The sequence below is a fragment of the Lathamus discolor genome, chromosome 6 (assembly GCF_037157495.1).
Source record: "Lathamus discolor isolate bLatDis1 chromosome 6, bLatDis1.hap1, whole genome shotgun sequence".
Classification (NCBI taxonomy): Eukaryota; Metazoa; Chordata; class Aves; order Psittaciformes; family Psittacidae; genus Lathamus; species Lathamus discolor.
In genome coordinates, this window is record NC_088889.1 from 84,121,265 (window position 1) to 84,134,596 (window position 13,332).

Genomic DNA, 13,332 nt, shown 5'->3' on the forward strand with positions numbered 1-13,332 from the left:
GTTCTTAAATCTACATTGATGGCACCATGTTTTGTCTGTCCAAATGGACAGAGTTTGTTATAATCTAAAAAGTATTTTAATTGGCAACCAAACTAATCTATTAGTGACATTATCTCTAGTAAACAAATGGATCATTTTCTTTGTATAAGGTACATTCTTTGACTATATTCTGTTACTACAGTAACTTTATTCTTTCTCTTGAAATTCACCCAGGCAGAATTTTTAAGCTATGCCATCCTATGCCATGGATAACAGCCCTAATAGGGGGGAGGCTTTGGAAAGCGCTAATGGGAATTTAGACCCCAACAATTTCAAGGAGTTTGTTACTGTTTGCATTAATGTCTGAAAGTTTTCCCATTGGTTCTCTGCCCAAGAGAATACAGGTCCAAGCTCTCAGCAAGCCCTTGAGGCACTATGGAAATCCATCTGCTTGTATAATGATAACTGTGTATCTCTGGGGATGAATTTTTGCTCCTGATACTGCTGTATTTGTATACAGAGAGAGACAGAGGGTGTTCTACAGAGTTGTAGTTTTACATAGCCTGAAAAAAAACCATGACCTCTGTTGATCAGAGGAGTCATTACACAACTAACATGCTCTAAAAAGTGCAGAATCTATCTGGTGGAATAGCAGAGTGTTAGTCCATCTGTATGAATGAAATTCACTCTTCCTTTAACAAGTAAACCATCAGATCACCAATCATGTTTCTTTAAACATGGGACACAGAACTAGAGGTTCAGCATCAGGCAATTCCGTATGCTTGTGTCTTTCTTTACATGTGCTTTATTAGGCCGAGATCACAACAACATGAATCCCAAAGACTTCTTTAAGCACGCTAACTCACGTACAGCCCAGTTGCAGAGCACTCTCATCTGCATTGCAAGGACCAATATAAACCTGCCGCTGAAGCTAATGATCTTTGTCAAAGGGTAACTTGGCTCCGGGGCTATGAGGACTTGTCATTCACTTCAGGAGCAGGAGCTCAGCTGAGGGGGGAATCTGGAAGATAAAAAAATTAGAGGATTTTTCATGCTAGTCTAAGAAATATTTCCACAATTCAAGTGTGTTATTGAAGTTCTGTTACCAAACATCAACTCCACACAACTCACACAGTGGTTTCAATAAAGAATTAAATTTTATGGCTGATTTGGCTCTTATCTCATATTATGATATGGCTGTAACTCGCTAGAAAATTGTGTATTATGAAAACGGCTCTGTAATAACACTGATGCTCTTCGTGGTACCAATCTGCTATTTTACATTTCTCGCAGTCCCATTGTAAGCTAATTGTTAATAACAGTAACAATTAGTAGTGTTAGAGTTCTTACATCTATGTCTGCATCAAGAAGAAAAGGTAGTGCTTGGGGCAAAATGGAAAATAGGAGGTAAAACTCGGAAATCGTGTGTCTGAGGTGCTACTGGAAAGCAGTGGCAAAGCTTGAAAAAGAACTGAAGTTACTTACTTCAAGCACTGAGATATTATACTATGTTACGTATAGTATATGTTCTTCATCAAACTAAATGCAATTATATAGCAAAAGGAAGAGTGAAGTAGCATCAGATACAGGAAGCAAAGCCAGGAGTCTAATTAGTATTTCCCTCTGTAATCGCACCAGTGTATCTGGTGTGTTACAAATAATAAAATCAATGGGGTTTTTTTGTAAGAACACAAAATATTAGGTTTACTTGACTTGGGGAAGGGAACTGCATTGTGTTTTGATGGGTAGTATTTACATGATAAAAGCTGACCTTCTGCAGCAGGGGAAAGTGAAACAATGCAGCTTCACAAAGAGGGTGGTGTAAAGGGAGAGCGGAATGTCAGCTGGTACGGTGGAAGCTGAACAACATTTTCGTTTGCTCAACAGATTCAATCTCTTCTGTGTTCTACCCACTACTGCAGCTTCCTTTGGTGCAAATAAATCCCTCCTCTGCCTCCTTTCAAAGTACAAATCTACTTTGTACATCCTCACTTTAATTTGTCTATCTCGGGGAGCTTAGCTCAGGCGCAGCATCTGTGAAGTTCTTGCTTTTTACTGATAACAACTGTATCTGAAGACATGTAGGGATTATTTGGTTTAGGTGATTATTTAGTAGGGTTTTCCTAAATTATTGACAGGAGAGAGAGCAGTAAGCCTCTACATTAGGATTGTAATTTCTGCTTTCCCTTAATATTAGAGGTAGATTATGCCAACAGAGACCAGGATTTGTTAAAACACAGAAAGGAAGCTGTCTCATTTGATCATGCATAGCACCAGAACCTGACCATAAATAAGATTTTTTTAAATGGAGTTTTTCTGTCCGTACAGTTCTGTTGTAAGTGAACAGCCCTCTCTATATCCTGACATTTTAACAACATGCTTGACGTAAAGAGCAAGCACCGTGCTTCTCTGACACATCCAGCTTCTGTCTTCACCTTGTTTAAATGTCAGGCAAGTCTTGCAAGACATACATCTTTGTCAGGGTATTTCAGAGTAAAAGGACCTCTCATGTCTGTTATTTTTCCTGTTCAACTGGAATCACATATGTGCTGTTTGAATGTGAAGTTTATTCAGCTGCAACATTTTTCTGTGAACAATGACATAGCGGTATGGAGACTTCCACCAAGGTCATCCCAAAGATTTGCATTTCATTCTTACTTAAAGCAAGGCTCACAGAGAACAATGGTTTTACCTCAGAATAAGCTCTTGCCTGGGTTTTGATGCCCTTAGGGAATTAGGCTTGAAAGAAACTTGCAGGATACTGGTTGTTCTTACTGCACACATCCAGATTTTAATTTTCTTGTGCCATCCTGTATTGTAACTGTTCTGAAATATGTCTGCTCTTGTTTTCTTTTCCAGCAGGCACTACCTTTGGAGGACAAAGAATATAACTAATTTCTTCCAAGTTAGGCAAATTCTAGTTTTATATCTAGGACAATGTATATACGTAACAGTGTTAATATTTAACAATGTAACTATTTAAAGAAATTATTTCATTGCAAGATAATTAATTTATTGATATCACATCAGCTGCAGTTAATTCACAAACTGTCACCTTCTTGAATCTCTATATATTGCTTTGATTTCCTTTTTTCAGTCTCCTTGAAGAAAACTCTTGCTATTTGACTTGTTTTCCAGATTGCCTGGGAACCAGAGCTCCTTCTTCAGAAGAAATCATTAAATTAGCAGAGGCAAATGTCTTTTGGTCAGTTCAGGAACTGAAATGCATGGACGCAGGGACTTTTGACAAAAATGTGGAACTTCTTGGGACTGTCTCTGGTTTTAACAGTTCTCAGCTTATTGCCTTGAAGGAAAAAGCCAAGCAGGTAACTATCCTGTCTGTGAAGGAAAATTAACTCCATAATTTGATTTGCTGTTATTGAACTATACAGTTCTAAAATAACTGCTATGGCAATGGCACTACTGCTGCAAGAATATCTATTGTTTATTGGAAAAGTAATATGAGATGGTGATAGAAGAAATATTGCCCTTGCTTTAGAGTCAACAAGCAAGTAGTTCTGAGCTATTGGCAGCTGAAAAACTTAAGTGCTTCTAATTTCTTTTCAATTGTTTGTTTCTCACTTTTTTTTCATAAATGAAAAATCAGCAAGCAGTACTATAGGCTGTTGATTGGTCTGCTGAGAATTAAATTTGGCGCATCAAACTGTCTACATCAATGTTAAATATAGTTTACAGTGGTGTAAAACCAAACTGACTGAGGGATACTGTTATTATCTGAATAAAGCTTGCTCTCCCTACGTATCACAGGCAGGGACAAACCCATCAGTGGGAAATTTTAGGGAGGAAAAAAACACATGTGTATTTAGTCTGTCTTTACTAGGCTGCTACTGGTGAGTGCAAGTTAAAGAAGCAGAGCAGAAAGAAGACCTCTATATTAGCCAGGCTGTAAATTCATAGAGAGGAACAGGGCTGTAGTCTCAGCTCTCACCACCATTCCTGCAGCACTGCCGGCACCTCTTTCTTTCAGAGTGCAGCAATGCAGCTCCTCTTGAGCTCCTCAGAGAAGTACTTGCCCTGGCTTCATTCTGTACGTGATGCCCATACTGCAGCAGTGCCGGGACTAGAACCTCTCCTCATCTGGCACTGCAGCGCAGGATCTGTGCCAGAGTACTCAGGGCAGAGGGGGGTGCAGTTCAGCACCCTGCATCTGGCGCAGAGTATCAGCAAGGTGTCTGGGCTCTGAGCAGCACTGCCTTGGCCAGCTGTGGGCTGGGAGAGAAGTCAGACCTCACTCCATCCCTGTTGTTGGTATTGCACTTCTCCCTGGGGGTGACCTCTTGCTGCTTTGTGGTTGCCTGCACTGCCAAGGAACCCAAGCATACTTGTGTTTCAGCAAGGAAAAGCCTTAGGGTGCAGTAAAAGAAGTTGTTTTGGTTGCAGAAAACCCAGAGGTGAAGAGGTTACCGTCCCCAGCTATCTTCAGCTTCCTGCCACGAGCATCTGCTGGAAGTTACCTGCTCTGTTTCCATCTCTGCATGGCTAGCTGCTCTGTAATCCTGTTCTGTCAAAATGATCCAACATTTTAAAAGTCATTTTTAGGCTCCATCTGATCATTCTGACAGAATGAGGTTAGGAAGCATCTACAAGTGTAGTTGGTTGTGAGTAGGACAAGTGCAGATGCTTGGAGATCTGAGGCTGTGACCTCTGGAGGAAAGCAGAGCAGGGGACAAGGTGGGCCTGGGCAGCATCTCCTTAAACCACCAGCTGCAGCCAAAACAGGGGAGCTGATCCTGACTTTTGAGTAGATAAGACCAACAGTGCAGTTTTTAGCAATGAAGCTCCACTTCTAAGGCTCCTATACTGCAGCTGCTCAAAGAGAAGTAGCACTAACCAGATTCCCAAAGGCAGATGGTGACTCCCTGCAATTCTGTCTCTGCTGCCTTGTTGCAGCAGGGCAACAGCCCACTGCATGAAATGCATTCTTCCCAAGACATCTTCCTTCTGTCAGCAGGGAGACATGTGGGTTGGAAAAGGGAGAAAAAAAAATACAATCCTAGAAGAAAATAAAGCCAGTGCTTATCCAAGATAGTGGGAACTAAAACATTTTACAGCAGTGCAATATAATCATATACCTACAGAGCGATACCTCCTGTAGAGAAATTGCCAAGTTTAATACACTCATATCCCAGCTATATGCAATTCAAAGATACACAGATCTGTGGTGCACTGCATGAAAGTATACTCTGTCTATATGAGTGTTTGAGGACAGGTTGCTGCTAGACAAAGACAGACTTCCTATATATTAGTTGGCAAAATACAACAGGCTGTTACAGTGAAAGTCAAGCATGAGAAATCAGACAGTACAGGGAAAGCTCTTTGTAATTATGTGCACATGATGCTGTTATGTTATTAACTAAAGGGCATCTTTGATTAAAGGTTTGATTAAGCCAGCTTTAATTTCTCCTAAATCGATTGAATTTCCCTAAAAGGAACTGTGTACTGCTCATTGTTCCAAACTGATTCAAAAAGTCTATTTATCAGATTGTGTCTAATGAAAGTAAGAAGCTTAGCTCACTTGTAAGTGAAAGGTCTCCAAGCTCTGTGATAGTAACAGACGTATGGATCTGCAGTCTCGAGGTGAATGAGGACAAAGGAGTGTTTCAGTTTCCTGTGTTGTGTTATTTATATCATTATATCTGAGATTTCATCCAGTGCTGTGAGATAATACTATTTATGAGGTACTTCAAATTCTGTAGTTTATGACCTAGATCAGGAAATAGATACACGACATTTATAACTGTGTGTGTTTCATGTATCTCTTAAGCTAGAGAATTAAGAGCTTTAAAATTGGGCTAATGCTTTTGACTATCTATTTTCTTTGGAAAAGATTGAAATTTCCCAGGCTTAGACTCTTTTTCTGTCTTTATGACATCATAAAACCAGCATAAAAGATCTAGTAGAAACTCAGGCCCAGCAAAGCATCTTTTAAACAAATCCTTAACCTGAGGGTCATAGTTGAGAAAAGTACCTCTGCAGTCCTGAGGCTGCTCTGTGTTGAATATGTACATTGCTATGAACAGCAGATAGTCTGCCGCTCTGTGTAAGGAGTATCTTATTCCAGATATCCAACCCTTTATTTTATGCAGGTTGTGCAGTTTCATATGTATCTGAAGGTGCAAACACTATTTAGTAGGCAGCCACAGAGGTTCTCTTTCAGCAAGTCCATACTAGCTTTGGTCTTTCTTTTTTTTTTTTTAATGTTCTATTGTAGCTATCCTGAAAATGGAATAAATATTTCCACAAATCAGAGAGCATGAATGATCAACTAAGCCTAGGACTGGGCTTTTAGTTTCATTTTTCTATCTATGTGGAGTTAGAAGCACAATCACGTACTAGAAAACTGTCATGTACTGACTGACATAAGGTAAAATTGCTGGAATACAGCAAACCTTTACAGGGAGCTGTGTGTACTACCTGTCTTGTTCAAATCACTTCCTCCAGCTAAAAACCAGTGTCTTTTTTCTGTAAAGACAATCGGCCACATCCTAAGAGATACTGATCACTGATCACTGTGTTCTGTCATTTCCAACTAAACGTAATTGGCAGTTCTACCCTCTGCAAATTCAGCTCTTGATGGACTTTCGTTGCTCCTTATTCTGACAGGCCTTTTCCTGAAATCAAAATTTTCTTACAGTTGATCTGTGACAGCTTTTGAATCACTGTAACAGTATCACAGATAAGGTTAGACACACTGGAACTTGTCAGTTTAGATACATTGGTACTGGTTTACAAGAGCCCTTGCTAGTTTCTTTGTTTTTACAGAGCTTTACAGATTTAACTATATCAATATGTACAAACATTTAAATTGTTATTTTTTTTTTATATTGTACACACACAAGCTAGAAATCAGAATTTTAGTAATTGGCTGTTTGTCTGTATTACCTGATTCTCTACTTTTATTTCTGCTTTTCTGGTCAATGACTGAGCCAGAATAACTGGTTACAAAGGCAATTTAGGGTCACTCCACCAGAGTAATTGCAGCTACTGTGGAAGCCTGGGTTGTCCAGGTTCTGCTTTCGTGGTAGTGGTGTAGCAGTGTGGATCTCAGCACAGACTTGCATTTTCATTGGGTTTAGTAGTACTTTCTCCTGTAGCAACACTTCCAGGAGTCCCTGTGCTGACTTATCAACAAGCTCAAGCTGTACAAATTACAGCATTTCTAGATAAACCAACCATTATTAATGTAGAACCTCAAAAACCTTCACAGTACATCAGCTCCGCCTTTGGTGTGCAAAGAGGCATACTGCTGGTATTGGGACTTTATAAATCAAGGGGGTTGAGAATGGTGTATATAGAGGAAGATACATAATGATCTATTAGACATTAATGAATCTCTTCTAAAGGTTTGGGGATTGCTGCCAGACTGGAAGAGTTATCATATTGTTTCCCTGGGCCGCATTGCTCTGGCACTCACCGAACATGAAATTGAAGAGCTGGATTTGCATTCTATTGACACCATTTCTGTACTTAGTCAGCAAACAGGATGGACTCTTACCCAGGTAAGTATGTTACTGAAGGTACTCCTGGTGAAAGGCCCTGATTCACACCCATTGGGAGTGAAGTCCTAGAAACAGATATAGCAATCCACACTACTCCCTGCTGCTTTTCTGCAGCTGTGACCCCAGTGAAAGTGGGCAGGTAGGTCAGCACTGATGTCTGCCTGGCTGCTGGCTTCCCTGGTGAGATGGCCCAGAGGACATCAATCACTTTCAGTTGTGATGGTGACGAGTATGTTCTTTAGCACTTGCCCACTAAATAGTAGAAAGAGGTCAGCAGCTCATCTCACCCTAGCCCTAGAATAGATACTACTGCTAGGAGATACTAACCCTTCCTCAGAATAATCACTGAAGAGGTAGTGTGCCCCCAGCCCCAGCATCCACTGCCATAGAAGCTTAAGTTATTAGCAAATATGCCCCTCACATCTTCCTTTTTTTTGAATAATTACTAGTTATGTCAATGGGACTTTCATAAAAAGAGTTAAAAGCTTTTATTGTATATGCAACTGGCAGCATATTTCTGGCTTTGGGACCCATACCATCAGGGCTCCTCGGTTGCACAGATGCTGTATGGTGGCAGGCAGCTTTGGCAAAAGATCACTAATTCCTGTAATAGATTCTCATTCTGAAGAGCACCATCAGAAAGAAGCACTTGGGGTATATTTATGCAATATTAATTGGCTTTTGAGGTTTCCTGCTGTCAGTAAGAACAGCTGGTTAAGAGGCTCATCCTACCTAACTTCAGTTGTCCAGACGTTAGGCAACTAGTTTAAGCTAGTCATTTGAGGCTCAGCATTGTGGACAGATTAGGAAATCTTGGAATATGCTTATTCCTTTTGCTGACTTTGGAGGATGCCTTGGTGGCAGGCTTAAGCTAGACACATAGTTTTTAAATGGTTATCTTAGAATGAAAATTATCCTAAATGACTTAGGCTTGCAGAAGCATTTTAGTACCAATATCCCATTCATATCTGAAAACTATGCCTAAACACAGGTCATGACCTATAGGTGACACTTAGATAAGACAACCTGAGGATTAGGAAAAACTAAAAATTTCATATTGAACCCCTTGAGTAATTCGTTTTCTTACAGCAATTTAAATGAATTGGGCAGTTCTGTTGGTAACTCAATGCCTGTGAAGTGTTTGCTTGTGACCTGGGTCACAAGCAGAGGTACAAAGTGCTTTCAAGTCACTTGCACTTGGGAAGTGGTTGTGTAACAGTGCTTTGTTAAAGAGTCACATACAGATTGTGACAATGCTGCTGTTGAATATGGCAAAGTTCTAATTAATTATATCAGGGAGCCTCAGGATTACATATGGTACGTGGCTTCTGGTAAGATTTTGAGCTTTAGTAACAAAGCCTTCAATTGTATTTACTCTGTTCATGCATAATATTTTACTGCTTTTGTAGGCAAGATCTATTTTGCAAGGTTTTCTAGAAGACTCTGGCCAGACAATCAGTACACTAAAAAGCTTTGATTTAGTTGGATTAGGAGCTATTCTGTGTGCTTTGAACTCCACAGAAATCATGTCCATAAGGCCTGCTGAATTCAGGTAATGTATTTAATACTTAATGAAATATTTATTAGTATCTCTGTTGATAACATTTGTTGTGCTTTTTTTTTCCTTCAAGATTTCCAGAGCCTAAAGGATGCTATTTTACATTTTAAATGCTTTTAGAAAGGTAATAACTATTACAAAAGGTGTACACTAGACACTTAAAATGTATTCTATTTTAGGTTTCCTCTGCCATTTATATCTCACCATTTAAGTATTGCATTGAGAAACCCAGGTTTTTGCTCAAAGTGTTAAACATTTGTATGCAATTTGTGTACATATGTTTTGAATGGAAAATGGGTTTATAGACTTCTTACAGTAGACTAAGTATATTCAGGCATATTTATGTAATTGCAGCGTGTAATGTTAACTTTGTTGCCTTTCACAGTGCTGCTGTTGCAAGAATTGGCCTGTTGTTTTGTAGCACCCCTGTTCTGAGGCAGTTTAAGAAGATGACAGAATCTGTGTTTGGTACTGCTGCCAGCTGGAATGGCTCTGTTTTACAGGAAATTGGTACTATAGCAGGTAACAAAAATCAGACTCCAGATGGTGATGGTTCTGAAGCATTGTTGTTGAGGCATAAAGAGACAGGTTCACAGACCAGGGCTTTTTTCTAGGCTGGAAAAAGGCATTTCTTTTAGAGAGCAGTCACCTGCAGGGATGGCCATCCAGCAATTTCATTAACACTGAGGAAAAGTTGTGTCATCTCAGTCCATAGTGTTCTCTCAGTCCTCTCAAACCAACTTGGGGAGCATAGCCTTGGAGTCATTTGAGTCCTGTAAGCTGGAACGGGTAAATCAAGAAGGGTGAAACCAATCAGGTTTTCAAACCCACTCACTGTTTGTCAACCATGCTGCCACAAGAGTGGCTGTGTTGGGTCAGAGTATTGCTCTAGCTGACCAAGCATCCTGCCTCCAACAGTGGAAAGAATGGGCTGCCTGGGGACGAGCGAAAGAGCAGCAGGGTTGTCAGCCTGGAGTGATACTTCTCCAGTGTCCTCACAGTCTCCGAGACTTCCTGAGCCAGAGGTCCCACACAATTTTGTTCATGGATTTTTTTCCCCTGTAATCACTTAACTGCACACTGAACTCATAAATTTTAGCATCCCTGATGCCTGCAGCAATGATTCCACACTGTAAGTACCTAATGAGTGAAGAAGTAATTCCCATTGCATGCTTACACTCCCTAATCTTGTATCAGAAGAGGCTGTGAACAAGCATTCCCTAATAATGCTGCTTATGATTTTATTGATTTTTATCACTCTCTCGTTTCCAAAAGTAACTCAGGCAGAGTACATTCCATACCATAGCGTACATTCCAATGGTTAAAGTCAGATGATTTATAATGTTGGAATATAATGAAAGAAAGCAAAAAAAAAAGAACCAGTATCTCTCCATAACACACTGAAGTAAACCATTTATTAGATGTTTTGTATGAATGCTTGAAATTTGTATTTTCCTAAAAATAATAAAAAGACCATTAACTGAGTTTTGTTCCTATTGTGGTTTGGTTTTTTAGGTGGTTTGAATGAGGATGAACTAAAAGCTTTTGATAAAACCTTGATGCCATATTTCCAGCCAGTGGCAATAAGACTTATACCTCCTGAAGTTTTCCAAGTAAGAGCTTGGTTACTGAAGATGTAACTGAATTTCTATCATTTTTACTCTAGTATAAATAAACTGCAGCACTGATTTATAGTTTGGGTTTGGGTTTCAGCAAGAATTTTTCTACGGTGTGTTAAGTGAGAGGCAGTCAAGGATCTGAAACATTAACTTTCAGCTATATCATCTGTATTTGTGATGCCCATAAAATATGCTAGATAAGCTTTATTTATTCTTCAGAATGCATCCCAAGGAAAAAGCAAAGATCTAGGGTTGGAAAGCAGGGAACGGACTCTCTTTCTTCCAACCCTGTATTCAGATATGAGTTTTCTTCTCTGTTTATTAACATTAGCAAGGTTGCTATCATAGCTACTGTCTGCTGACTATGTAAGAGCTTTTCTATTATCCTAAAATTTGGCAACATTCTCCCAGGTTAGCTCTAAGAAATATTGTACAGCAGATACAGATGGAAAGGAATTTCACCCAATTACATCAGATCTGAACGTGGACCAGAAATATGAACATGGATCTTGAGATCTCTGCCCCAGACTTCATTTGACCTAGTGACAAGATTAATATTCTGCCTATGCTGGTCTCTTTCAGATGCTCAGGCAGGCAATGTACTTATGGACAGATGAGCTAAACAGATAGTTAATTGCGTCAGCTTCCATAAATGAGAAAAAAACCCTTGAGCACTAACTATTTCGCACAGTACCACTGATAGTTTAGATGAGCCTGAATTGTCCTCCGTGCAACTGTTTCTTTGAAAAACAGGCAAAACTGAAGATCTATAGCATCTTGTTAGAACTTCCTTCAAATACCACGTTTTCTTAGTAAGAATGGTAACGATGCTACAAAATGTGCTTAATGAATAACAGGGCACCTTCTTGGAAGAAATTTTCAGTATTTGAAACTTTCAAAGCAGAATTTGATTTTACACAAGTTCTGTGTAACTTCATTTTATGGCTGAATACATTATTCAGTTTCTGATTTATGAAACATGGACAATAATTGAGTTAAGAAGAGGCTCAGTTCAGAATTTCTGAACGCACAGGCATCTACATGTGTTTATTCAGTTTCAAAAAGCACATCGTTTAGCAGACAAAAATCAGGAAGGGTTTGCTCTATTGTCTGACCTACTTGGAAGGGGAATTTAGTCTTTCTAAAGTAGAATCTGGATACAGAATTACTGCAGCAAAGTAGGCTTGCTGTGTAGGAGGGCTAAAATTCTTGTGACTGCAGAATGCTAACTAGAATCAAAGCAATCCAGCATACCCAATATATGCAGGCTTTACAAACTGGTTAATTGCTATGTGATAGATAATTACTGTAAGATTATGATTGCCATCTTTCATTTTTAAACTCAAGTTTTAATATGACCAAATTTGGAAGATTTTCAATCTAAGTGAGAAAATTGAATAATGGCATTAAAGCACGGGTTTTTTCATCTCATTGCTTTGCTGCTAACTATAATCAAAGGTCAAACATAGGTTCAAGTGAGGTTGCCTGGGAGCAGATGTAAGAGAAAATAAATGACAAAAACTGGAGGATACACAGTGTCATCAGTGTTTGAACAGATCAGAAAAGAAACGGCTGGAAAATTAAACTCCAGCAATATATTGAAGAAGTGTTCAATATAGTGTTGGCATAGAAAGCTTTTTCAAACTGTCAGATCCCAGCAACAAAGAGAAGGGTGAGAGCCAGATGAATGGTCAGTAAATGAATGCAGAGGGGGGTTTTAAGCTCTATTGAGCTTTTTTTTTAATAGCAACACAATGTTGAAAGCTACTTCCTCTTGTTCCAAATGCAAGGCAATGCTGACTTCTGATTCCTTACCTGCTTTATGTAATTGACAGCCTGGCTTTTATTTCTCCTAGGCATTGTCCCCAGAACAAATAGCAAACCTGGGCCCTGAAAATGCCGCCATGGTTACCAGGTCACAACGTGAGCATCTGAATACATCACAGCTCCAAAGCCTTCAGCTGGCAGTGGATGGAGCCAGGACAAGCACCCCAGAGACACAGAACACTGCAAGCACTACCCAGGAGGTGCAAACTGCAGCTCCAAGTGGTGAGTATAGTAGCACCCTTCTCCTGCAGAGAGGGGAAGGACACACACACCAGTGGGGTGTTCAGTCCCGCATCATCCGCCAGGATCACACCTGTATTTTGAAGGTGGGTTACACTGAGTTTCCTAATCAACTATTTAACTCACATCTTAAATCTCATGCCTCAAAACGTTTGTTTGGCCAAGACAAACAATGTATGTTGTTGGATTTACCCACAACAAGAGCTAATAGAGGATGACGGTTAGAAGGCATTAGCAGCTATATGTTGCTAGTAGCGTTACACTATGCTAAGTACTAGTTTGTGTAAAATGCAGTCTGAAACAGTGAGCTTTTCCCTCTCCTTCTTTCCCATATTTTTGGCTAAATTTAAGGTAGGGCTCTCCATCTCTGGACCTTCAGATCACAACCATTACCTGCAGCAGAACCTTGTTTTGCAAAGCTGAAAGGAGTTAGCACTGGGTTGGATTAGTATCTTTATCAACACTGTAGGACCTTTTGAGCAGTTTTTCCTGCTGTTCCCATCCTATTTGGAATTAAAGATTATTAGTACCTACGTTTTAGTGGTTCAACATGTTTAGTGGTTTTTACTTCTCCATATTGCACTTTATA

General features: G+C 39.6%; 1 protein-coding gene across 2 annotated transcripts in view; it reads left to right on the forward strand.

The window, feature by feature from the left end:
• Positions 1-13,332, forward strand: part of OTOA (otoancorin) — a 42,782-nt gene that overhangs the window by 22,725 nt on the left and 6,725 nt on the right. The window contains exons 22-27 of one of the 2 annotated variants that reach the window (XM_065684340.1): positions 3,118-3,305; positions 7,344-7,499; positions 8,909-9,051; positions 9,443-9,579; positions 10,573-10,670; positions 12,533-12,725. In XM_065684340.1, coding sequence (XP_065540412.1) covers positions 3,118-3,305; positions 7,344-7,499; positions 8,909-9,051; positions 9,443-9,579; positions 10,573-10,670; positions 12,533-12,725 — 915 coding nt within the window. Of the gene's footprint in view, positions 1-3,117; positions 3,306-7,343; positions 7,500-8,908; positions 9,052-9,442; positions 9,580-10,572; positions 10,671-12,532; positions 12,785-13,332 lie in introns of both variants that reach the window. The other variant, XM_065684339.1, reaches the window with a different exon arrangement.